General features: G+C 40.6%; 2 protein-coding genes across 5 annotated transcripts in view; one reads left to right on the forward strand and one right to left on the reverse strand.

The window, feature by feature from the left end:
• The window catches only part of LOC136181091 (NLR family CARD domain-containing protein 3-like), a 156,058-nt gene extending 153,653 nt beyond the window's left edge, over positions 1-2,405 (reverse strand). Inside the window, exons 1-4 of one of the 3 annotated variants that reach the window (XM_065961365.1) lie at positions 2,251-2,389; positions 593-703; positions 398-476; positions 35-239 (exon numbers count right to left, since the gene is read on the reverse strand). In XM_065961365.1, the coding sequence (XP_065817437.1) occupies positions 35-239; positions 398-476; positions 593-703; positions 2,251-2,381 (526 nt within the window). In that variant the 5' untranslated portion in view covers positions 2,382-2,389. Of the gene's footprint in view, positions 1-34; positions 240-397; positions 477-592; positions 704-2,250 lie in introns of all 3 variants that reach the window. The other 2 variants (XM_065961373.1, XM_065961377.1) reach the window with 2 other exon arrangements.
• Positions 1-23,699, forward strand: part of LOC136181106 (NLR family CARD domain-containing protein 3-like) — a 494,962-nt gene that overhangs the window by 453,121 nt on the left and 18,142 nt on the right. The window contains exon 1 of one of the 2 annotated variants that reach the window (XM_065961457.1): positions 23,488-23,546. The exons of the other annotated variant lie outside the window; for it this stretch is intronic. The gene's annotated coding sequence lies outside the window, so the exon portion shown is untranslated. Of the gene's footprint in view, positions 1-23,487; positions 23,547-23,699 lie in introns of those variants that run through there. 2 annotated transcript variants of the gene reach the window in all.

Below are 23,699 nucleotides of genomic sequence, written 5' to 3' on the forward strand. Positions count from 1 at the left end.
TTCTAAAACACTAAATCTGTTAAAATGTTCTTACTGCTCTGCAGACAGTCAGCCAGCTCCTTCTGCTTCATCCTCCTCAGGAAGTGCAGAGTGATCTTCAAAAATGCCTCTTTACAGCTTCTCCCCTGCTCTTCATCCTCACTCTGACTCTCTAAGCATTCTGGGTAATCTGTACTCAGAACTCTCTGGACTCTCTTCAGCTCGTTCTTCACAAAGGTGATGATGTTCTCCTCCAGCAGCTGGAACAGAAGGAGACACTGGATATTTAATATAAACTGGTAGAACTCAACATGTGGTTCATCTGTCAGTCTGAAGCTCAGCTGGTCTAAACAGAACAATAACTTAGAATTAAATTATTGTAATGGTAGTATATTAATTAACAGTGTGTTGCACACACCATAAAGATGGAGTCCAGGTCTGTTGGATTCTGCTGGTCTGATTGATCTCTGTGAACGTTGGAGCTCTCCTGTTGAACTCTGTGACAGGACATATTACACAAGAAAACAACAGGATATAAATAACGAAACTCTGAGCCAAGATATGAGTATTAAAACAACAGCGACATAACATTAACTTGATTTTTAATTCTCACCTTCCATCAGCAGGACATCCATCTTTAAAGTCAATAAGGCGACCCATAGACCGGTCACTCTTCATGGACACACAGCTGGGTCCAGGAGAGTCTGGTCTCTGTTCCTGCATCCTGATACAAACAAACAGCTGGTTAATGAAAGCATTTAGAACAAAGATCATTTTTAATCAGATTGTTCCAGTTTAAACTGGCAGATGGATAATCAGTAATCAGGAGGCAGAGGTGAAGTTCTCCACAGTTCTCTCTGTTTCTATTAGAACAGTATCTCACTCAGAATACAGCCAACACTGTGTCTGTCCTCAAATTCTTCAGACTGATGAAACTAAAGTTAACAGAAGATGACTTAAAGATAAACACAGCTCAGAAAGATGCTGTGGTTAGTAACTGAGATTTACAGATACCAACATGCAGTAATATGATCTCACAGAGAGAGAGAGAGAGAGAGAGAGAGAGAGAGAGAGAGAGAGAGAGAGAGAGAGAGAGGAGGGAGATATAGGAGCTCAAGGTGCCAGTTCCCCCAGTAGTCTAAGCCTATAGCAGCATAACTAGGAGCTGGTCTACAGCAGCGCCAGCCCTAACTATAAAATGTATAGTTACTTTTAATTCTATTCTTAAAAATACAGAGTGTGTCTGCCTCCCGTACCCCGACTGGAAGATGATTCCAGAGGAGGGGAGTCTGAAAACTGAAGGCTCTACCTCCCATAGTACATTTAGAGACCGTAGGTACCACAGGCAGGCCTGGTAACTGAAGGCTCTACCTACCATAGTACACTTACAGACCGAGCAGCATTTACAACGAGCAGCAACTACTGTTAGGATACAGAACAGATCAAGATCAAGAACTTGTCCAGAACAACTTCAGGAACCTCAACCTGGAACTCACTTCTGGGACAAAGTCTTCAGACTGACATCACTTCAGATGGGAATAAGTGCTGCTTGCACCATCACAGTAGTTTTTATATTGTGAGTAAGTCCAGTAAATGGATCCTACAAGGTTTGTAAAAACACTCAAGAGCTTTGAAGATCTTTGTCTGCAGTCTTCATGATACAGCCCAAAAATAAATCTTTCCTCAGATTTGTCTCTTTTTAAGGTTTGGCCTATTATTTTGACTTTGTCTCAGAATATTTAGCTTCTTTCTAGTAGGGCTGTTTTTGCTTTGAAGTCATAAAGTCCATCACACTGTCGGCTGGTTCTGTGTCAGGCAGGTTAAGTTCTGATAGGGTCAGGAAATAGGGCGCAGGGAAGGACCCAAATGCAGAAAAAAATGGACTCACAGCTGCAATAAAATGATTATTTTCCACATTTTACAGCCTTCAGGCAGGTCAGGGTTCAAGAACAAAAACTTCAAATTAAAAAACACAAGATAGAACCAAAGCACACAATGATCATGAAGTGGTAAGAAAACTAAATGAAGCTGATGAGGAAAATGAAGACAGGTGAGTAGAGTAGAAGGGAAAGTCTGGGCTATTGAAACCTAGAAGAGAAGGAGGTGAATTCTGAGGACCTCTGGTGGAGAAGTAGGAGAAACAGGAGAAAAGTACGAGTCCAGGGAGAGGTGAACATGGACTGAAGACTGAGAGTGATGTAAATGGCTGAGGATGAAAGAGTGAGCCTACAGAAAAGCAGAACAGAGCTCTTTGTCAATTTCAAATCTCACCTTCCATCAGCAGGACGTCCATCTTTAAAGTCAATATAGCGACCCATAGACCGGTCACTCTTCATGGACACACAGCTGGGTCCAGGAGAGTCTGGTCTCTGTTCCTGCATCCTGATACAAACAAACAACATTATTAGTTACTGTGAGCAGCAGATGAGACAGTGATGATGATGATGATGATGGTGATGATGATGATGATGATGATGATGAAGGTGGAGTGAAACATCACATCTACCTGGTTCACCTTCATCATCATCATCACCTCACTGTCAGTCTACAAACATCACATCTACCTGGTTCACCTTCATCATCATCATCATCATCATCATCACCTCACTGTCAGTCTACAAACATCACATCTACCTGGTTCACCTTCATCATCACCTCACTGTCAGTCTACTAACATCACATCTACCTGGTTCACCTTCATCATCATCATCATCATCACCTCACTGTCAGTCTACAAACATCACATCTACCTGGTTCACCTTCAAAAAGGGAAAGCAGCACCAGCAAAACCATGGTTATCTTATGGTCCAGCGTGATTTCTGGGCGCTCTTCTTTGCTGCTGCAAGACACATATTTCTAGCCGTTTTTGGGTACGCATAAAAGTTTAAACATTTTCAACTTTTTTGATCTAGAAGCAGAGTCTCAGTGATCGTCAATGTCACTCAAAGTAGCCAATCAAATCAAATAGGTTTGACCTCCGCTTTTTATGACATTTTCCCCTCCTCCTCTTGGAGCAAACATATTTCATTTGGTCGCCCGTATGCACACACAGCCCTGCTCCACAGGCGCTCCCAGCTGTTCTTTCTTCAGCTGCGTTCAGGAGTTTTTTTGAGGCGAGTTGCGTCTCTGTGTGATCGGATCCTAAGGGGGCCCCATCTGACAGCACTCACTCTCATCGCTCTGCTAAGAGTCACATGATTTATTCCTGTGAAATGAATTATCCGTCTGAGAGTGAAAACAGAGGAGCAGTGGTGGAGCAGATAGTGAAGATGAAATGTAACAGTAAATGACCGAATGCTGCGAGTCTAGTCTTAACTATCGGGGAGAGATGTTCTTTATGTTGGAAATAATACTTCTGTGAACTTTGAAGATAAATGTTCATACAGAGCACTTTTTTGTAGGTGTCAGATTATTGATCACATATTGGTGATGAATGGTTGGAGGACCCCCCTGTGAAGGGGCCCAACAGACTGAAGAATCCCCATTGGTTAGATCAATCTGACACAGCTATCTGACTGGAAGGAGACATTCAATAAGAGCTGATCATAGAGAATAACTACAGCAGACAGAGTTTGTCTTTATAAATCTATCTACTAGAATCACACACTGTGATTTCACTGCAGTAATTCTACTTATAGAGCTGCATAATAAGGTCTCTGGTCTTTGCTGATCTCTGTTGTGGGTGCAGCAGAGATCAGCTGTCCCCTTCTGCAGAGCTCCACGTCGAAAATTCATTCAACTGCAGGTCTTGGACCTTTCGAGGCTTCTAGCACTTTCAATATTCCAGTAAAAATGTCTTTCCGATATCACCGAGGCTCAAAATCCCGATCTGCCACTGAACGTTGCAGCGGTGTAAACTCTAGTAACCTCCGCTCTCTGCCATGGACGCCACTAGCGCACGTCAGTAATGCGGCCCCGATTAAACTGGCTCTGATAAATGCCAGATCAGTGCTAAATAAGACTTTTATTCTTAACGACTTTTTCACATCCCATGGCCTAGATTTCCTTCTGGTGACTGAAACTTGGCTGAACTCCAATGATGTAAGTCCACTTATTGAGCTTTCTCCAAATGAATGTTCCTTCTTTAACACGCCACGACCCTCCGGACGGGACTGAGTTTGCAGACCTCTTATCGCAAATTGTGCCATCATTTGAAAGAATTTTAATTCTGGGTGATTTTAATATCCATGTATGTTGTCCATCAAAACCACTTGTCGGTGAATTTTTAAACCTGATTGAATCATTTAATTTTGCACAGCATGTCTCAGGTCCCACTCATAAACATGGCCACACTTTGGACTTGGTCTTGTCTTGTGGTCTTCCTGTTAACAATTTGGAAATAATGGACCCTTGTCTTTCAGATCACAGTGCCATTATTTTTAATGTGTCGCTCTCTGACCTGTCATCAAATGGTCTCCTCCCCATGCTTTACTCTCGTTACATTAACTCTTCCAATGCCAGTTTATTCTCAGCTGCTTTCTTAGCTGCTTAAGATACTCTGTCCGTTGAAAATATTCCTACTGAACTCTGCACTGAGGATCACATTCAATTATTTAATGCTACTTGCTCCTCAATTCTCAACCATATTGCTCCTCTCAAGATAAAAAAACCAAAGCCTAAATCACAGCCTTGGATTACTGAATCCACTAGAGCCCTAAGGAGGAGCTGCAGACAAGCTGAACGCAAGTGGAAGCAGGATAAGCTTCAAATCTCACATGACATCCTTAAAGAGCGGCTGATCAGCTACCAAATTGCAGTCAAGGCAGCGAGAGCAAAACATTTCTCAGATATCATCTCAAAAGATCACCATAATCCTAAAGTCCTATTCAATATTATAAACTCTCTCACCTGCCCCCCTCCTGGATCCTCTCTAGACACTCCCCTTAGTAGAGCAGAAGACTTCCTAAAGTTCTTCACTGAAAAAGTTGCTGGCATTAGAAAAAATATCTCAGCCCCTACCAGGCACATCTCAGCCTCCCCGCCCTTCAACTGCTCTGCCCAGTTAAACTGTTTTGAGCCTATCACCTTCACCTCACTCAAAGAGACGGTTTTTAAAATGAAATCTGCCACCTGCCCCAGTGACATAGTACCTACCAAGCTCCTCAAAGATTCCTTTGATATTACCGGCCCTTTTATCCTCTCCATTATAAACAGCTGTATGTCAACTGGTGCTGTTCCTCCCTCATTTAAACATGCTATAGTGCAGCCCTTGTTAAAAAAAAACCCAACCTGGACCCCATACCACTTTCCAACTACAGACCCATCTCAAAACTACCCTTCCTTTCTAAGGTGCTAAAAAAGGTTATTCTGGAGAAATTGCTACCCTACCTTCATCATAATAGTATTTTAGACAAATTTCAATCAGGTTTCAGAGCAGCCCATAGCACAGAATCTGCACTTCTCAAAATCCACAAGGACCTTCTGCTTACAATGGACTCTGGAAACTGTGCTTTCCTGATCTTACTGGACCTTACTGCAGCATTCGACACTGTCGACCACACAATTTTAATGAATCGCCTGTAGCATTGGGTTGGTGTTGGGGGCACAGCCCTCACTTGGTTTACATCATACCTGAACAACAGAACCTTCTCTGTAAACTTAACTAACGCCACATCCTCCCAATCTGCTCTGAGCTGTGGGATACCACAGGGATCCATCCTAGGCCCTCTACTATTTTCACTATACATGCTCCCATTGGGTCAAATTATCCAGAAGCACAACCTCTCATACCACTTCTACGCAGATGACACTCAGCTTTATCTACCGGTCAAACCAAACAATCTCGCAGAACTCACCTCTCTTATACAATGCCTTGAAGGCATAAAACACTGGATGGCCCATAAATTCCTACAATTAAATGAGTCAAAAACCGAAGCTGTTGTTTTTGGCCCCCCCGACATCATCAAACAGGTCGACAACAGCTTAGGTCACTTATACAGCCACATCAGGCCCCACGACAGGAACCTTGGCTTTATCTTCGACTCAGGCTTTACATTTGATCGGCAGGTAAATCCAGTTGTCAAATACAGTTTCTTTCAGCTCCGTACAATTTCCAAGCTAAAACCTATCCTCTCATTCAGTGACTTACAGACAGTAACCCATGCGCTCATTTCATCCCGGCTTGACTACTGCAATTGCTGGTCCAAAATGCTGCAGCAAGGCTGCTGACTGGAACCAAGAAGAGGGAGCATATCAGTCCTGTCCTAGCGTTCCTTCATTGGCTCCCAATACGATTCAGAATCGATTTTAAGATTGTGTTGTTTGTTTTTAAAGCCCTGAATGGCCTGGCCCCCTTTTATATTACCAACCTCCTCAGGCCGTACACCTCATCTAGGCGCCTGAGATCATCAGACATGGGCCTCCTGGCTGTTTCCCGCTCACGGCTCAAGCTAAAGGGAGATCGGGCCTTTTCAGTAAAAGCCTCTAAACTGTGGAACGGCCTCCTTCATTCCATCAGGTCTGCACCCTCTGTTGACTCTTTTAAGTCCTGTCTCAAGACATACTTTTATATTTTAGCATTTGAGTCCCCTGGTCCTGAATAGACTGTTTCTTTCAGGTTCCTTTGTTGCTTTCTTTATATATTCATTTTTTATATATTATATATATATATATATATATATATATATATATCTTGTGGACATTGTGATCTCAAGTTGTTTTTTCTCTTTTAATGTATTGTACAGCACTTTGGTCAGCTGTAGCTGTTTTTAAATGTGCTCTATAATAAATATGACTTGACTTGACTTGCAGAGGAGTGTTTGTGTTGCTTGGCAACCATCCAGTTTCAGAGAAGTTGTGGAACCAGTTGAGCTGATGGAGTGATTATTTTTAGTCCTAACTGATGAGGACAGACTCCACTCCCTCCCTCTGCTGTGTTAAACTGTACTGTTAGCATGTTAGCATAGCCTGCATGCTAACTGAGAGTCATTGTGTTCCCTGAACTTCTACTATATTCAGAGCAGCTAATGAACCTGGTGGCTAACTGTTAGCTTACAGCTCTTTTGACACTTCAATCAAACAGAGAGTCTTAAAAAACAGTGAAAAGTGTCTCTTACCTTCAACACGGAGAACAGATCTGCGTCAGAACGAGACAGAGTCAGAGTCCTACTGAGACCAGGAAATACCACAGCTGGTTCATCAACATACCAACAGGTGATCAAAGGACACACCCTCCATTTCTCCCTGAAGGAAGTTTGAGTTTATTATTTTAAGATTCATGAGAAGAAATAAAAGTGTGTGTGATCAGAAGCAGCAGAGATCGTCTTCATGGTGAAACCTCAGCTGTCAATCAAGAGAAGAACTTTCAGACTGTCATTAAAAAAAGACAAAAACTTGAGTTATTTTTGACCATCGTCCTTTTGAAATGATCTTCAGTGATCGATAAACTTCTGTGTTTAACATGTTTTATTTAATTGTCTAAAAACTGTCGACAGTTTCACAGTGAATGATCATTTACATCGATAGTCAATCAATGGGACGCTCTTTGAAATGAATGAAAATCTAAATGTACCTGGTTCATCTGAATCTACAGAGTAACTATCAAAGCAGATTTCAAGTGTCAGTCACAGCCAATCGAAATCTGTCCATGTTCACACCTGACGCAGGTATGACTGCACTAAAAAAGGGACTACTACAGGTGATGTACAGTACCTGTGTGTCACTGCTGAAGCTCCCCCTGCTGACAAACTACAATAACTAATTTCCTGTTTCCAACACCTGCATACTAGGAATGTAAAGATTAATCGTGAGGCAGTTAAAAATTGAATTGAATTGTCAAGGTTCACTTTGATACTCTGAAAAACTGAATCGCAGTACTTCTTTTTAAACAGCAGAGGGCGCCATCTATTCATGCTTCTCTTGATTGACTTCCTACATCACTCTCGTGAGCCTCAGCACCTGAAGAGCGGAGGTGGTTTGTTGTAACCTGGTTGTAACAAGCAGTCTTTATCATGGCAGCTGCAGTGCAAGATGTTGAAATTCCGACCACACCACCGTCTTATAAATCGGAGGTGTGGAAACATTTTGGCTTCCTCAAGAGACAAAACGAAGGAGGTGAGAAGATAACAGAAAAGACAAAACTGTGTGCAAATATTACAAGAAGACAGGGAACTACACAAATAGCCCAACAAACATGATGCAGCATTTAATCCACACCACAATGAGAAGCTCCAATCACCTCCCCTTGTTAAAAACACATTAACAGGCAGACCCACACTGACAAGCCGGTTTGCAGCCCCTCTTGCCCAAACAATTGCAAGAGCAAGAGAGATTAAGAGGTGCATTGGTGTTTTCATGGCAAAAGATTCCGTAGTTGTGAATGATGAGTTTGCTGTATCATCATCATGAAGCTCTACAAATCATGTGGTAAATCAAGTGGTCTAGCTCTACATCTCAAAGAGTTATTCGGTCAAAACCCACAGTGGATGAAAGCCTGGCTTGTGTTCAGGCACATATCCTATGGTAACTATAAGGTCAAAAATATATTCTGCAAAAATTGAGCAGCCCCTCCCCGATATATACACATACTTTATATTCTTTCTTTTCTTGGCGTACACTTTTTGCATAAATTTTGTTTTTGTTAATTCTTCTGGAAAAAGTTTTTTTTTTATATTGTTAGACTATTGAAGAATGTAACCTAAATTGCTAGAAAGAATTTAGATTGTTTAGTTTGTTTAAATCAGAATTTTTAGTTATCTTTTAAAGTGTGCACTAACGTTTCAGTTTAATCCAATTATTTTTGATTGTTGTTGAATTGTTCAGAATTGTTTTTATTTAAACTGTAATGTGATATTGATGTATCACTTATATTTTGTTATAGTAGGCTATTGGTTTAATCCAGTTTCTTTCAACTGTTGTTGTTGAACTGTTTTCATTAAAATTGTAACGTGATAATGAAGTACTGTGATATTTTGTTATAGTATTTCACAAAATGTTGGGATGTTTCAGTTCACACACACACACACACACACACACACACACACACACACACACACACACACACACGCGCGCGCATATGTGTATGAACACTTCATGAACACAGCTTGAATTATGGTAAAAACTATTGACGATTGTTTTTATTGCATACTGAACTCTACATTTAATGATTAATCAATAAATTATTAACTCGCTCTATGATGTAATAAAATTATAACATTAGGAGAAAAATATTTTGCCTGCCCCATAATGTAATACCTGACCACAAAATGCAAAAAGTTACTACGTTTTACTCAGTTCTTACATTTCGGGTAGTTGTTACATTTTGGGCTCTAACAGGCCCAACAGACTGAAGAATCCCCATTGGTTAGATCAATCTGACACAGCTATCTGACTGGAAGGAGACATTCAATAAGAGCTGATCATAGAGAATAACTACAGCAGACAGAGTTTGTCTTTATAGATCTATCTACTAGAATCACACACTGTGATTTCACTGCAGTAATTCTACTTATAGAGCTGCATAATAAGGTCTCTGGTCTGTGCTGATCTCTGCTGTGGGTGCAGAGGAGTGTTTGTGTTGCTTGGCAACCGTCCAGTTTCAGAGAAGTTGTGGAACCAGTTGAGCTGATGGAGTGATTATTTTTAGTCCTAACTGATGAGGACAGACTCCACGCCCTCCCTCTGCTGTGTAAAACTGTACTGTTAGCATGGTTAGCATAGCCTGCATGCTAACTGAGAGTCATTGTGTTCCCTGCACTTCTACTATATTCAGAGCAGCTAATGAACCTGGTGGCTAACTATTAGCATACATCTCTTTTGACACTTAAATCAAACAGAGAGTCTTAAAAAACAGTGAAAAGTGTCTCTTACCTTCTCTTACCACAGAGAACAGATCTGCGTCAGAACGAGACAGAGTCCTACTGAGACAAGGAAATACTACAGCTGGTTCATCAACATACCAACAGGTGATCAAAGGACACACCCTCCATTTCTCCCTGAAGGAAGTTTGAGTTCATTATTTTAAGATTCATGAGAAGAAATAAAAGTGTGTGTGTGAGCGTATGCCTTTTGCTTTCTTACTGTTTGTCACCAATGTAATGTTTGTAGACACTTCTATTATCCGTCCTCACTTTCCATAGAATAAGTAATGTATTTCACATGTTTTTAACATATTTAGTCTAATTTGACATAAAACCGCACTGAAAAAGCATGAGGTGAGGCAGCTGCTTCACCTGAAGGGGGCGTGCGTCAGGTTGCGTGAGGCTCATAAGACCAAGAGTTTATGCTTGGTTTGATGGTTGCTCCTCTTCTATGCAGATTTTTTTTATAAAAAAGATTTTATATCTAAGCTTAAAGATTTCTCAATTTTTCAATCAAAACGTGAATTGATAAATAATGAAGACTTTTAAAACTGAAAGAAGTTAAGGAGGACTTTTACAACAAAGTCACAGATATTTTAGTCCAGAAGGATAGGTGAATGGACTTTGTTTACAAGTAAAGGTAAGACCATGAATACACCGCAGTATATGCCTACTTTTATTTTTATTGAATGAGTATGAATTGTGGAATTGCAATGGAAAAAACATTTCTGAGGCGCTATAAATGTAACGTTCTTCCTTTGCCAAATATGCACCTTCCCTCTATGTGTGTGTAAATAATGCTGATATGAGATATGAAACACAACCAGTAGTCAATGTGCAAGCTGCCAATTGAATGGTGAATTTAAGCTACTCTATAAATGGGTTCATATATTTGTAAATCTGACTCTGAAAAAGTCAGTGCCTCACCAGCCACGAACCTCGCCGCACGTCACTGACCTGCAGCATGATAGAATGAACACCTCCCTCCCCATTCCCACAATAATGGACAAAGAGACGTTGACAAGACGAGAGTAGTGTGCCGTTGTTGTTCAGAGGACATCGGGTACGTCACAGGCAACACGTCCAACTTATTAAAGCACTTGAAAAGGCACCACGCGAACGTAAACATCACTGCAACTAGGAAAAAACAGACAGCCTTTTGCTAGTAATTCTAAACGGGCCAAAGCCATAAAAAATGCCATTGAAGTTCTTATATCGACAGAGGGAAATATTAATAGTTCTGAAACTACACTGTCCCAGATGTGATTAGGTTTATTATGTGCTCAAAGAGCATTCAAAAAAAGTGTTGCCTTCATAAACTAAAAGGTGGAAGTGTAATTGAAAATAAATATTTTTATTCGGGCTGGGCAACGATTAAAAGTTTTAATCGCGTTAATCGCATGAGTTCCTGTGATTAATCACGATTAATTGCATTGTTATACGCAAAATCCAATAATGAATTCAAAAGTAGTGTATAGCGCACTTTTATTGTAAATGTACTTCTCAACTTAAACAATGTAATCAAAGCAAATAAATACAAAACTAAAGCTTATTGCATTGGTTGCAGTGTGGACACAGAGTGGTGTGGGTCTCCTCTCTGACTGCAGCTGGGTCTGCTGCTCGAGGCTACACTGACAGCCTGTGAGTGCTTTTGGAAGGGGGAGGGGCTCACGGCAGCACCCGCTGCTCATTGAGTAACTGCAGAGCAATACGTGCTTTCACGTCAGTTTCTTACACCAAAAAAGTCTCCAATAACACCAGAAAAAGTCGCTAGATTTGTCGCTAGTAGCTGTTGACAAAAAAAGTCGCCAAGGCGGTTTGGAAAGTCGCCACATTTAGCGAGAAAGTCGCCAAGTTGGCAACACTGTTTCCTCTTTCCTGTGAGCGCCACAGCAGACATGCGCAGCAGTAAGCAACATACGAGGCTCGCTCAAGATGGAATTTTACAAAATAAAAGCCAGTGAGCAACAGACTTTTACAATAAGAAAATAAACAATAAAAACTGCGTTAAATAACAAAAATAACGCGTTAACGTGCCCAGCCCTACTTAAAACACTTTGTTATTATTATAGATATCTCAGGATTCATTTCCATTCCCGCTTAGAACAAAATGACTTTGAGTGTATCTGAGATTAAAGGGGGTGCAGCTACAGTGATCGGCAACAGCAAAGGAAAAGTAGTGTAGGTGTTATGAGTCCATCATGTGGTCCCAGCTGAACAGACAGGTCATGAGCACCTGTCATGACCATCCCATCATGGATGTAGTGAACACGATCTGAGTCACTGTTGTCATTTGTAAGTTTTGATTACATTTAAAAAAAAAATGTTATTAATGTTTTGACTCGTTTTTTTTGCATCCATTCAATTGAGGGTGCAGACGTTTAAAATGAGGGTTCAAAAGTTTGCATTGCAGCCTTATTTTAAATGTATGAACCGGGCCTGCTCATATCGTATCATACCATGTCATGGCGTGGATTTTAAGGACATTTGGAGCGGTCTCTAATTATTTTCAATAAAACAGTAGGGAACACATGTTGTATTTAGCATCACTAAAAAGTCTCAAAGAAGAAACAAGTGAAACAATAAACTGGTCGGCCATTTTTGAACGATGAGAAAACAGGCAAGTCATGTTTTTATGTCTCTTTACATTTTTATTTTCCACTTCCCCCCTCCTTCATCAAAGTATTAACACATACACATTTAATCATTCTGTTTACTGAACACTCCTAAACACAACCACTAGAGGGCAGCTCGATCTCTTCAATAACATCAGCAGCTCTTTCTGTTTGCATGCAGTCTGATGTATGCAGAGTATGTTTGTGTTGTTGAGCATATGCACAGGCACAAAGTATTTACTCTGAACTCTTTGGCACTGATCATATCTTTACTGTTCATTATGAGTCCGGGATCTGACTTTAATTACACCCAGTGAATAATGTATCTCTTTAAAAACCAAGAAAACCACAAAGTGATCTTTAAAAGTTTGATTCAGCCCCCTGGAGAAATAGAAGTTCACGATGTGTTTGTGTGCTTCTTTTTTTTAATTCCTCTTTCTGTGTCCTCTCATACTCCGACATCAGACATATATGCATGTGATCCACTTGACAACCTTTGTGTATTCGTCTGCTGCTGCCAGACTGAGGGTGTGTGTGTGTGTGTGTGTGTGTGTGTGTGTGTGTGTGTGTGTGTGTGTGTGTGTGTCTGGCAGAGAGTGTGGGGGCATCCTGGTCATGGACATTAGTGTGTGTGTCTCCTGAAGATACTGAGACATCAGCGATCATCACAAAGCCTCGACCTGATCTCACCTTTAGCATAGAGACAAACTTCGGTCAGGAGTTCAACCTGCCTCTCAGCAGTGTGATGTAACTTTAAGGCGTTAAATGTAAATCCCTCTAATCATTTTTCTTTGTGCGTATTCGCTGTGAAGATTGTACTCAAAAATAAAATGATGGATAAGGAAAGAGATGTCAGTGCATGAAAAGCGGTTTGACAGATGAAATACGATCAGAACATGATGATGATTAGAAGCAGCTTGAAACTAAACTAATCTGTTACTGATGCTCTAAGTTGTCATGAAATGTAAAGAATAGATTTTTAAAAAGTATTTTGAAGAGCAGAGAAAAAGAAACAGAAAGGTCCTCTGGAGTTGCCTCACATAAAGAAGGATAGGATAGGATAGGATAATACTTTATTGATCACCAGAGGCGAAATTCGGGCGTTACAGACAAGAAAGCTCAAATACACATTAAACAGAATAGATAAGATAAATAAAAATAAAAATAAAAAATAAAAACAGGGGGTATATACAGTACAAAAATGAATGTTGAAGTTAACTGGGGGGAATTGAGAATTGAAACAGTATTTGAAGAGAATGACAAGATAAAGTGACGAGTGATGATTAAAGTGACTTGGTATGAGAAAGTGTCAAATTCAGAAAAAGAGACAAAACACAGAGTTTTCACAGTCTTACATTTCTGTTCCAGCTGTGAAATGTGTCCTCTAAACCAAACACAGCCTCAGCCATAAAAACAGAACTTGTAATAACAAAGAACAATATTCAAATCACTCAAAAATGATGCAATTATTTCAACTGAAGATCAACTTTTGACCAAGACAGCAGCGTGTGCACAAAGCAAGGCCACCGTCCATATTTGATGAACCATAAAACTTCAAATAAAAGCCCATCCCAATTTAAGGTCTTGTTCCCGTTACTAGCCTTGTGTTGCTGCACATTTGGACAGATGAAGGCAGGTCTCAGTTAGAGATATGCAGGGTGGAGAGACACACAGTACACTTAAATATTCTTTCTGGCTGTACAAATTGTTAGAAAGTGGAATTGGAGGAAAAACCTACGACGTCATAAAATCAAAAAAACGTTTAAAAAATGTGAAAATGTATAGATAGTTTACTATCGTAAAAAAAAGCTACATTTAGAGTTTTTTGTACTTAACTTCTTCCACTTTATACTTCTAATCCATCCCTACACTTTTTATTTTGGGGGTTGGAGGGGGCGGGGAGGGGGGGGGGGGGGGGGGGGGGGGATTCTGGTAGTTCTTATCAAACTTCCAAGCTGATTAAAAACTGTCTGATTATTTGATGGGCTGAAAAGTTTTTTTAAATATTAGGTCAGAGAGTAATGTAGTTTAATTTCACTTCTCCTTTCATGTATTTATTGTTAATGCTGCTCCGCTGCCCCCCAGTGGCTCTATGAGGAAGTGACCAAACTATAGAAATACTGTATTTGCTAAGTTATTCAATGACAGAAAAATAGAACAGGTTCAAAAGTATTGTTTTATTACACAAAATGTTGAACACGGTAGAATTATGATTAAAAAATGCTTATAAAAATCAACATTGATATGAAATATCAACTTTAAATCTGCTAAAAACATAGAAAAAACATTTTTATATATTATTGAATAAAACAAGAAGATGAGAAAACAAATATTTCTGTCTTGAAATTTTAAATAAAATTGTAATTTCTCACAAATATTTATGTGTGCATACATTTAATTCAGCATTTTCTGACCAGCTTTGCAGGTTTCACTGTAACTTGTGTAACAGGGTTAATAACAGCATTGTGGCAAATGTTTGACAAGTGCTCGTCTGTGTATTTTAAGATGTTGTTCCTCTTAAAATGAGGCGTGAGCAGTCTTGTTTAACGGAGCAGAGAGTCTGCATGTGGTCATTCAGCCCCGTTCTGCACCTTACGGCAGTTACAGATCATGAGAAGGTAAAACAAGTCACAACATTTAAATTATTCAGAATGAAATAAGAGCTCTGGTCCTCTACTTAAATAAAGATTCTGTTTAAAAAAAATACACGTTTTTTATAAAAAGGCACATTAAGAGGCATGTTACATACAGTACAAGCTTCCTTTGTAGAAAAAAGACTTTTTAAGCCCTGATCAACTATTAACATATGTTTGAATTTGGATAAGTGATAATAACACACTGTCAGAGAGAAGTATAGCTTGTTGTTGTTTGCATCATTTTAAGTCATGTTTAAATCTTTAAAGGAGGCATGTGTGACATTTTAAATAAATAAAGCAGAAATCAAGTCTAACCTCTGAAAATGTGTCTCTGAGTCATGACTGTCTACAATGAGTGAGAAGCTCGAGTCCCGCCTGCTGTACTGTTGTCTGAGTCATGGACAGGACGGCCTTGTGTATAAAAGCTGTTTTAGTCCAGGACTAGAGAAAAGAAGAATAACAGACTCACTGATTATTTGGATGTCACGTAAGTCTTTAGATCTCGCTCATTCTGTGTTAATTTATGTGCAATATGAAGCTACAAGCTAACCACAGGGTGCTAACATTAGCATGCTAACACAACAATGCAGCACACAGGTGATTTCAGCTCCAGCAAAAGACAATTTTGTCCGCTGCTTGCTCTTAATGGTGTTTAATTATTGTGCGTTCTAATTCATAACTCCTTTGTGTGAACGTGAGTGGAGAGGAGTTGGAGGTGTGTCTCTGGAGGAGAGCGGAGGCTTCAGAATAGAGGAGGTGTGGCCAAACAGAAGTTTGTTTTGGTTTCATGCTGGAGCTCAAGGGCGACATCTACTGGATCAAAAAGTCGCACATTCTTCCTTTCAGAGTTAAATTCGAAATTATTTTCAGCAAAGACTGTATTTGTTTTTATAAATCATATTTTTATTTCTTTTTCAAAACACTCGTCCACCACTTATACAACATAAATCTACAAACTCATCACATAAGACAATGTACACTACAACATACAATAATAGACAATAGACAATAAGGTGGTTGTTCATTTACAGAAAATTCAATCATATAACCTACTTTCCAAGTATTGTCTTATAAAGTTCCAGGGTCCTTCATCTCCACGGTCAAACTCAGAGAGACAATAAATCCATGAATTCTTTTAACCAATTGTCAATGTTAAAGCAATTTGTTTACTTACTTTCCAATTCATCATAATAATACGCTTCACTGATAGAAAGGCTAGTGTGATGATTCGTTGTGTGAGCGTTGACTGTATGTTTCTTACTCTAATGCCAAGAAGGCAGACTAGAGGACAGGGGGGTATTTTTACTTTCACAATAAAAGTCAATCTTGAGATAACCTCATTCCAAAAACAGTGCCACAAGTGGATCAGTGTTCCTGCCTCACCACAGCCATGCCAGCACATATGTGAGAGGGAATTATCTTTAATCTGGTTGGTGTGATGTAAGTCCTATGTAAAATTTTAATTTGAATAATTTTATATCTCACACATTTAGATGAGGCTGTTGTGTTTGGTCAGGGACATGCTCAAGTCTCTCTCCCATTGGTGTTTGATGGAGGAGAAGCTGTCCAAGGAGGCAGCACAGACTGAATGAAAAGATGGGCAACACGACAGCTTCCCAAAAGTGAAGCCAAATTATTTGGAGGTCCCCCTACTGACTGCTGGCAGTGTGGGTCGAAAGCTCCGCCTCCTCCATGTGAACAGATGGGACAAACTATTAAACCAAAATACGTCAAACATGGTTTCTGTCTTTAAAGTTTGTTCTTATCGTGCTCATTTATGTCCACGTGTTCACTTTTCTGAGAGGTTTAGTTTTATGTATTTTTTCATGATGATATGAAAAAGGGTATCGCGCCATATTGACAAATGAGGCTCCTGCAGCACTGAGTGCAACGGATCATCAGAGTAGAGGAATAACAGTGTGAGGAAATGTAACAAAAACTAACACCAGAGACCTTGAACTTCCCATAACCCTGAGTGTCTGTTTCAAACTGACACTAGAATCTGTTCTGCTGTGGGACCGAACCCACCTGCAGGACTTTACCCCCGATCCCCACATACTCCGTGCACGCCATTGTTTTGCCCTGCCCCACTGGATCTGTTTCTGGAGCGTGAGCGCAGCGGAGAGCGGCCATGAGGAGTACACAGGAGAACTAAAAGATCACGCGAGACAATGCAAACAACAAATTGATTTGTCTTTTGACGTAATGTTGATAAAGTGATGAAAAATACGATCGTGAGTCCGTCAATTGTGTTTTATTTTGAAATTGATCCTATGCGTTTCCTTGTCCGACTTCCTGTCCGGGTTGTCATATTCTGTCCAGCTTAACGCGGGCCTGCAGCGTACTCCATCAAAAATAGACTCTAGACGCGTATTTGAAGCGGAGCAGAGCACAGTGGCTCTGGTTGCACGCTTTGGAGACGGACCGCGGCGCTCGCTGTGGAAACACAACGATTGACTGGAGTCGCAGCGATCTACGAAGTGCTGGGCGCCGACGGAACACGACGCGCACGGCGTAAGTGGAAATTGGGGGTTAGCGTTTTATCAGTAAGTTAAATGTGGGTTCTGGTTAGCACGACTGGTCTTCAACCTTCCTAAAAGAGCACATGTCACTCCGCTGTTCATCTCCTTACACCGGCTCCCAGTTACTGCTCGCATCAAATTTAAAACTCTGCTGCTCGCTTACAAAACAGACACAGAAACGTCTCCTCCTTACTTTAACTCTCTGATCCAGGTCTACACTCCCCCCCCCTCTACGCTCTGCCAATGACAGGCGTCTGATCCAACCTTCACAACAGGGTCCTAAGTCTCTGACTAGACTCTTCTCCTCTGTCGCCCCCCGGTGGTGGAATGAACTTCCAAACTCCATGTGCTCTGCAGAGTCCCTCTGCACCTTTAAGAAAAAGCTAAAGACCCAGCTCTTTCATGAATACCTACTAACTTAATGATGATGGTCTCCATATTATTGATGATGATGATGGTAATGACGATGGTTTTTGTTTGATAACGATGACTTATAAGATGGTTTCTATACTGATTAGAGCTCTCAAGAACTGCCCTCAATGTTGTGCTTTGCCTCTGGTCACTTCCTGTCAGCACCTGTGTGTCCAATCAGACTCAAAGCTGATCGTTTGCTCTTACTGACATTGTTCCCTTTTTTCTAGATCCTTGCTTGTGTTGTTCTTACTCTCTGATGTACGTCGCTTTGGATAAAAGAGTCTGCTAAGTGAATTATAGAGTCACTTACTTTGCATTTCAGAAACTGATATGGACGCCATTGATGTTTGCCTGGACGGACAGTTTCTGGTGGACTGAAAAAAATGGAACCCTTCATTTGATCTACTATGTCTCTGTGATGGCAAGAGCCACAAAGGGGTAATATCACTCAGGTTATTAGTTGTTCACCAGCACATGTTTATTTAGCAGTCAACAATACAAACAGCTTACGAACTTACTTTGATTTATTATGAGCTTATTTCTTCATTTAGTCTTTCATTGTTTAGATCAGGGATGTCAAACATAAGGCCCGCGTGCCGTATCCGGCCCGACAGCAGGTTTCATACGGCCCGCGAGACGTTTTGGGAAGAAGGGGGAAATGTATAAAAACATATTTTGAGATTTTTTATAAATTAAATATTTGTAATACTTATTTCCCCCTCATTATATTATGTATAATGAGCAACGTAAAGGTTGATATCATGACACAAAAATTACTTAATTGGGGCACTTTGAACTATCTTCTCAGCAGGGAGAAGGCCTATCATAAAAAAGACGAGTGGCCGAGCGCACGAGCTGCTCCTGCATTACCCTAATCAGCAAACAGTCTGAACACCTGAGAGAGGTGACACAGAATGCAGGTTTTCAAGAGAGATCGAAGGGGAGATATTTATTTAGTTTTATTTGCTCACAAGTTGCCAGAATTGTATCAGAGCCACGGGACTTAAGGACAGGCACACCGCTGCACTGCACGCTCATCCTGACGGTCTTCAGCTCTGTTCACACTTCTTACCAGTTTCTCCTGTCTTGACTGATGGAAAACAAAAGTTTTGGCTGATAATCACAAAGCTTCCTATGGAGTGAGCCACAAAGAGCGGCTCGTACAAATAAAAAACAATCCTCTCTGTCCTGTGTAACGGCCCAGACCGTCTCCTCACATCCAGACTAAGTGTAGGTTGTGGACACCGGCGTTGAGCCTGATGATAGACTTATTTTACCTCTGGTTGTTGTAAAAACAGTAAATTAAAATGAATATTAACTGATTTTAATTACAGATGGTTCATTTTTAGGTCACTCAGAGGTGAACGTGTTGTGTTGATCACCTAAAAGTTTCAGTGCGACATCACTTCTAAATGCAGTAGACTGCTGTTGCGCCTTTTTCACCAGCTTTCATCAGACTGTAAAAATATAACTATTACTGAACATTTCATTCTTTTTTTGTAATTCAACTTTTTATTTTAATTTAACATTCAACAAACAAAACAGACAGCATTGTTGTTGTACAATAGTATGCCCAAAGTCCCATAACAACTGAGTACATAATTGGAACCAAAATAACAATTCAGTAACCACAGTATACACAGTACCACATCTTTATCATTACAATGCACCAATGGTACTACATGTATAAGCAAAAAAGTGGCCCCATAACCTCTGGAAGTTCTCACCTTCATTATTGATTACTGACATAAGTTCCATCCATTGCTTAAATTTGGTCAATTCAGTTTGATCCCCTAACAGGCAAATCCTTGGTGATTTAGGTATTGTCATACCGAACCCCGAACATTTCATTCTTATCCAAAAACGATATCACGCACAGGCTGTCCGATCATACAGAGGTCCGCTGGTTTAACCGTGGAGCAGCGCTAAAATTCTTCCTTGAATTACGCACGGAGATGAAACAGATTCATGACGCATAAAACGTCAGTGACAGAGTTAGATTACGATAGTGCGGACAAGTAGAAGAACGGACTGCCAGGCTCATATCAGAAGTCGTTTAACTGAGTTTACTTAGTTGAAGAACGAGCACTCCACACGGAGCTGATCAGACTGCAGTGATCAACGCTGAAGGATCAATTCAAGTCTGTTGGTTTGGAAACATGTTATCATTTTATAATGCCTAATACTAAAATACCTGAAGGTGACTTTGGTCTTTGCATTGTAGCGGGTTTGACAAGGTTTTAATTTTGGGGTGCCAGTCAGAGTCAAGTCTGACAAATAAAAATTAAATGCAAACAAGAAAATAGTCAACCTGCACAAAACAGGAGCCAAGCAAGAGCGACAAACAATCAAGCAAAACAACAATGGGATTTCAAATATATATATTATCACAGGCATCAACCACACTGCAACAAAATGAATGTGAGCACTGTGTGTGCGTGTTTCACAGTCTGTGTTTGTAACTCAAAGTTCAGTCCCTTCCGGGAAAAGTCCGCTCCGGTAACCCACAACCCACAGTTCAGTTCAATGTTCAAACTACAAAACAAAAACTCCGCTCCGGGTTTTACCGCGGGCCTCGAAAACAAATAAGGAAACAAAGTGAAAAGAAAACCAGCGTCTCTCTTCGCGGAGCAACAATCAAAAGACAAAGAAACAAAAGACACAGCAGGTACTCACGGTACCCAAGTTTTTAAGTCAGTCAGTAGTCAAGAGTCAGAGTTGGGCTTTTCTCCTCTGGCATCTCCTGACTCCAGGGAACAGCTGATCCACCAGGAACAGGGAAATAAACAAATCCAACAGGTAGCCGGGCCTGACAGCAACGGACCTCCAGCGACCAAGATTTTAACAAACGGCCATACACGAACTTTCAAACACGCTCTATGCCGAGGTAACCTTCTCCTTCACTGACTTTTTTCCAATGACTGTCCGCCTCGATCACCGGTGACTTGCATCTCTCTCTCTCTCTCTCTCTCTCTCTCTCTCTCTCTCTCTCTCTCTCTCCCCCCTCCCCTCCCCTCTCTCTCTCTCTCTCTCTCTCTCTCTCTCTCTCATAACCTGTGTCAAAGTTTCTATGACCTTGAACAGCAATATTAAGAAATAATATAATAATCTCAAACAAAACATAAGTATTGATGTTTTCTTCTGTAATGTGGAACATTTAAATAGAGGTGGCTGGGTTACTGTCCGAGGGAAGCATAGTCGAGAATCGAAGCACACGGTTCCCCACCAACCACTTCACGTTTCAAACTAATTTTCCCCACTCAGCGACACACCGGCTGAGAATAAAACTCTGATTATTGGAGACTCTATAGTCCAAAACGTGAAGCTAGTGAAGTCAGCGGGTGTATACCCGGTGTATACCCGGGGCCAGAGCGGGCGACAACCGGAACTTTTCCTGTGTTAAATCAGCAGATTCTTCATCTAATCTTACTTTCAAACTCTTAACCATGAGTTTGTTAAGGTGCTGTCCAACCCGACTACTACACTGAGCATGCGCCTGTTCCGCGCGGTTCCCTCCGCCCTTCTGCTGTCTTTTCTTCTGTGTTTCTTTGTTTTTGTCCCTCCCCTCGGCCTCTGTTTGGACGAGGCGGCTCTGTTCTTGCTCCGCATTGAGCAGACAAACTGTCCATCAAATAAACAAAGCTTCACAGGAGCAGATAATCTGTCATTAGTCTCCCCAAGGCAGAAAGTTAACTCATTCTATAAACAAAAAACCAAGAGTATTGATAAAAACACAACAATCAATAAAACCAAATCACAAATATCACATATTTATTTATTTTATTCAAACACAGCATGAATAAAACCCAAAATATAAAAACCTGCGTAAAAGAATGTGCAGTTTATGAATCATAAAAGCAACACTTCTGCCTTGTGACACATGCAGTCAGTATTTCAGCAATCCTAGTAACCTCTCTCTGCTGCAGACGGCCTCTTCTCAGTATCCAATCACTTTCTTGTACTTGAGGGCATCTTACTCCAGAATACGTTGAAACTACTTTCTTCTCTGGTGCCGTAGGTGAGGCTATGAACGAAGCTGGGCTCACTGTAGCAGAGGTGTGTGGTGGGCAGCTGGTGACTTATCATCAATGTCGCTCATGAATGATTCTTCTCTTGAATCTTCAATGTGGTAACTAAGTGAGGAGGAATCCTCCTCTACTCTCATCAGTAACAGTGAGCCGTAATAACTGTTGTAGCCACTTTGATGTGTGTTATTGTGTGGCTGGGTGGTAAGTTATGTAAATGTTGTCTGCTGCTACGTCACCTGCGCACCTGGGCACATGTGGTAATTAGTACAGCCACAGGTAGGGAGAAAAGGGAGACACAGGTGAAGGGGGATAGGGAATTAGTGAAAGCCACACTGTTTTTCAACCGTGGGAGTGTGAAGATGTCTGGATCCTAGTCTTTGTTTATGTTTGCGAGCTCGTTTTGTCTATACACCCGTCTTTTTGTTGGTGTTCTTTAAGATCGTTGAAATAAAACTTTCAAATATAATCAACGGTGGACTTTCCCTTTTTTACACACCATGAGTTGGAAATGACTTTGGATTCCCTCAAGTGGCATTTTTTGTTGTTACACTGCCACTAGAATAACAAAAGGTCATGTCATGTCAGTCAATATCCTTTCTATACTATTTGTAGTGGCAATTTCTTCAAGATTTTTGTACAACTGTCACTGAAGTAAGAGGAGCCAATTTGTTTGTTTCTGATGGATGTTCATTCAATTAAACGTCATCCTTCATGTTTCTCCTCTCAGCTCACATTAACCTTCATGTGTCACCTGAAACAGGTCAACACATTTCCATCACAGCTTCTCTAATGTGCACAGGCTCTGATAGCAGCTGCTGTGACTGTAATGTTAGTAAACAGCGCCCTCTGCTGGCCACAGACACACAGTGATAAAGTCATTCAATGGTACAGCACACTGGAGCCCTGCTTATTCTGAAATGAGGATTACATCAAGACAAGCAGTTAAATATTTAACTTTAATTAAACGGTCAAATATTCAAACAGAACAACGATGAAGATTACATCATGTTTGTCTACAGTTTAACTTTTAATACGTTTTTCATTCATTACACTGTGGACGACTTTAGATTAGATAGGCCTAAGTTTTATTGATGTTACAGTTTTAGAGAAGAACAGATCAACAACAAGGAGGAGGAAGCGTGGAGTTCAACAGGTGGACATCTTTATTCACCTCGTTGTTGTTGTTGTTGTTGTTGTTGTTGTTGTTGTTGTTGTTGTTGTTGTTGTTGTTGAGGGCTGCTACAATGAAACTCAACACCACATTGAAGCCGTGTGGAGTGCCAGTATCAGCCAGCAGTGATTCTACAGCTGCAGTGAGACACGTTTGGCTGAAGGTTCAAGATCACTTTCAGTGTTTTATTACATGTTTAATAAAACTTTGATTTATAAGAAATGTGGGCAGTGTCATTTGAAACCCCGTTGCTATGGTGATAAACATCCTGTGGTTTTTCCTGTTGACGGGACTTTTTACTTTCACTTCCTCCAGTTGTGACACAGATCTGTTCTCCGTGTTGAAGGCAGAGTCCTGTAAAATATTATAATCCTCTGGTTGAAGGTAAGAGACTCTTTTCACTGTTGTTAAGACTCTCTGTTTAATTTAAGTGTCAAAAGAGCTGTAAGCTAACAGTTAGCCACCAGGTTCACTAGCTTCTCTTATGACAGTAGAAGAACAGGGATAGGCCTAAAGATGACTCTCAGTTAGCACGCA

Source organism: Labrus bergylta, chromosome 2 (genome assembly GCF_963930695.1).
Source record: "Labrus bergylta chromosome 2, fLabBer1.1, whole genome shotgun sequence".
NCBI lineage: Eukaryota > Metazoa > Chordata > Actinopteri > Labriformes > Labridae > Labrus > Labrus bergylta.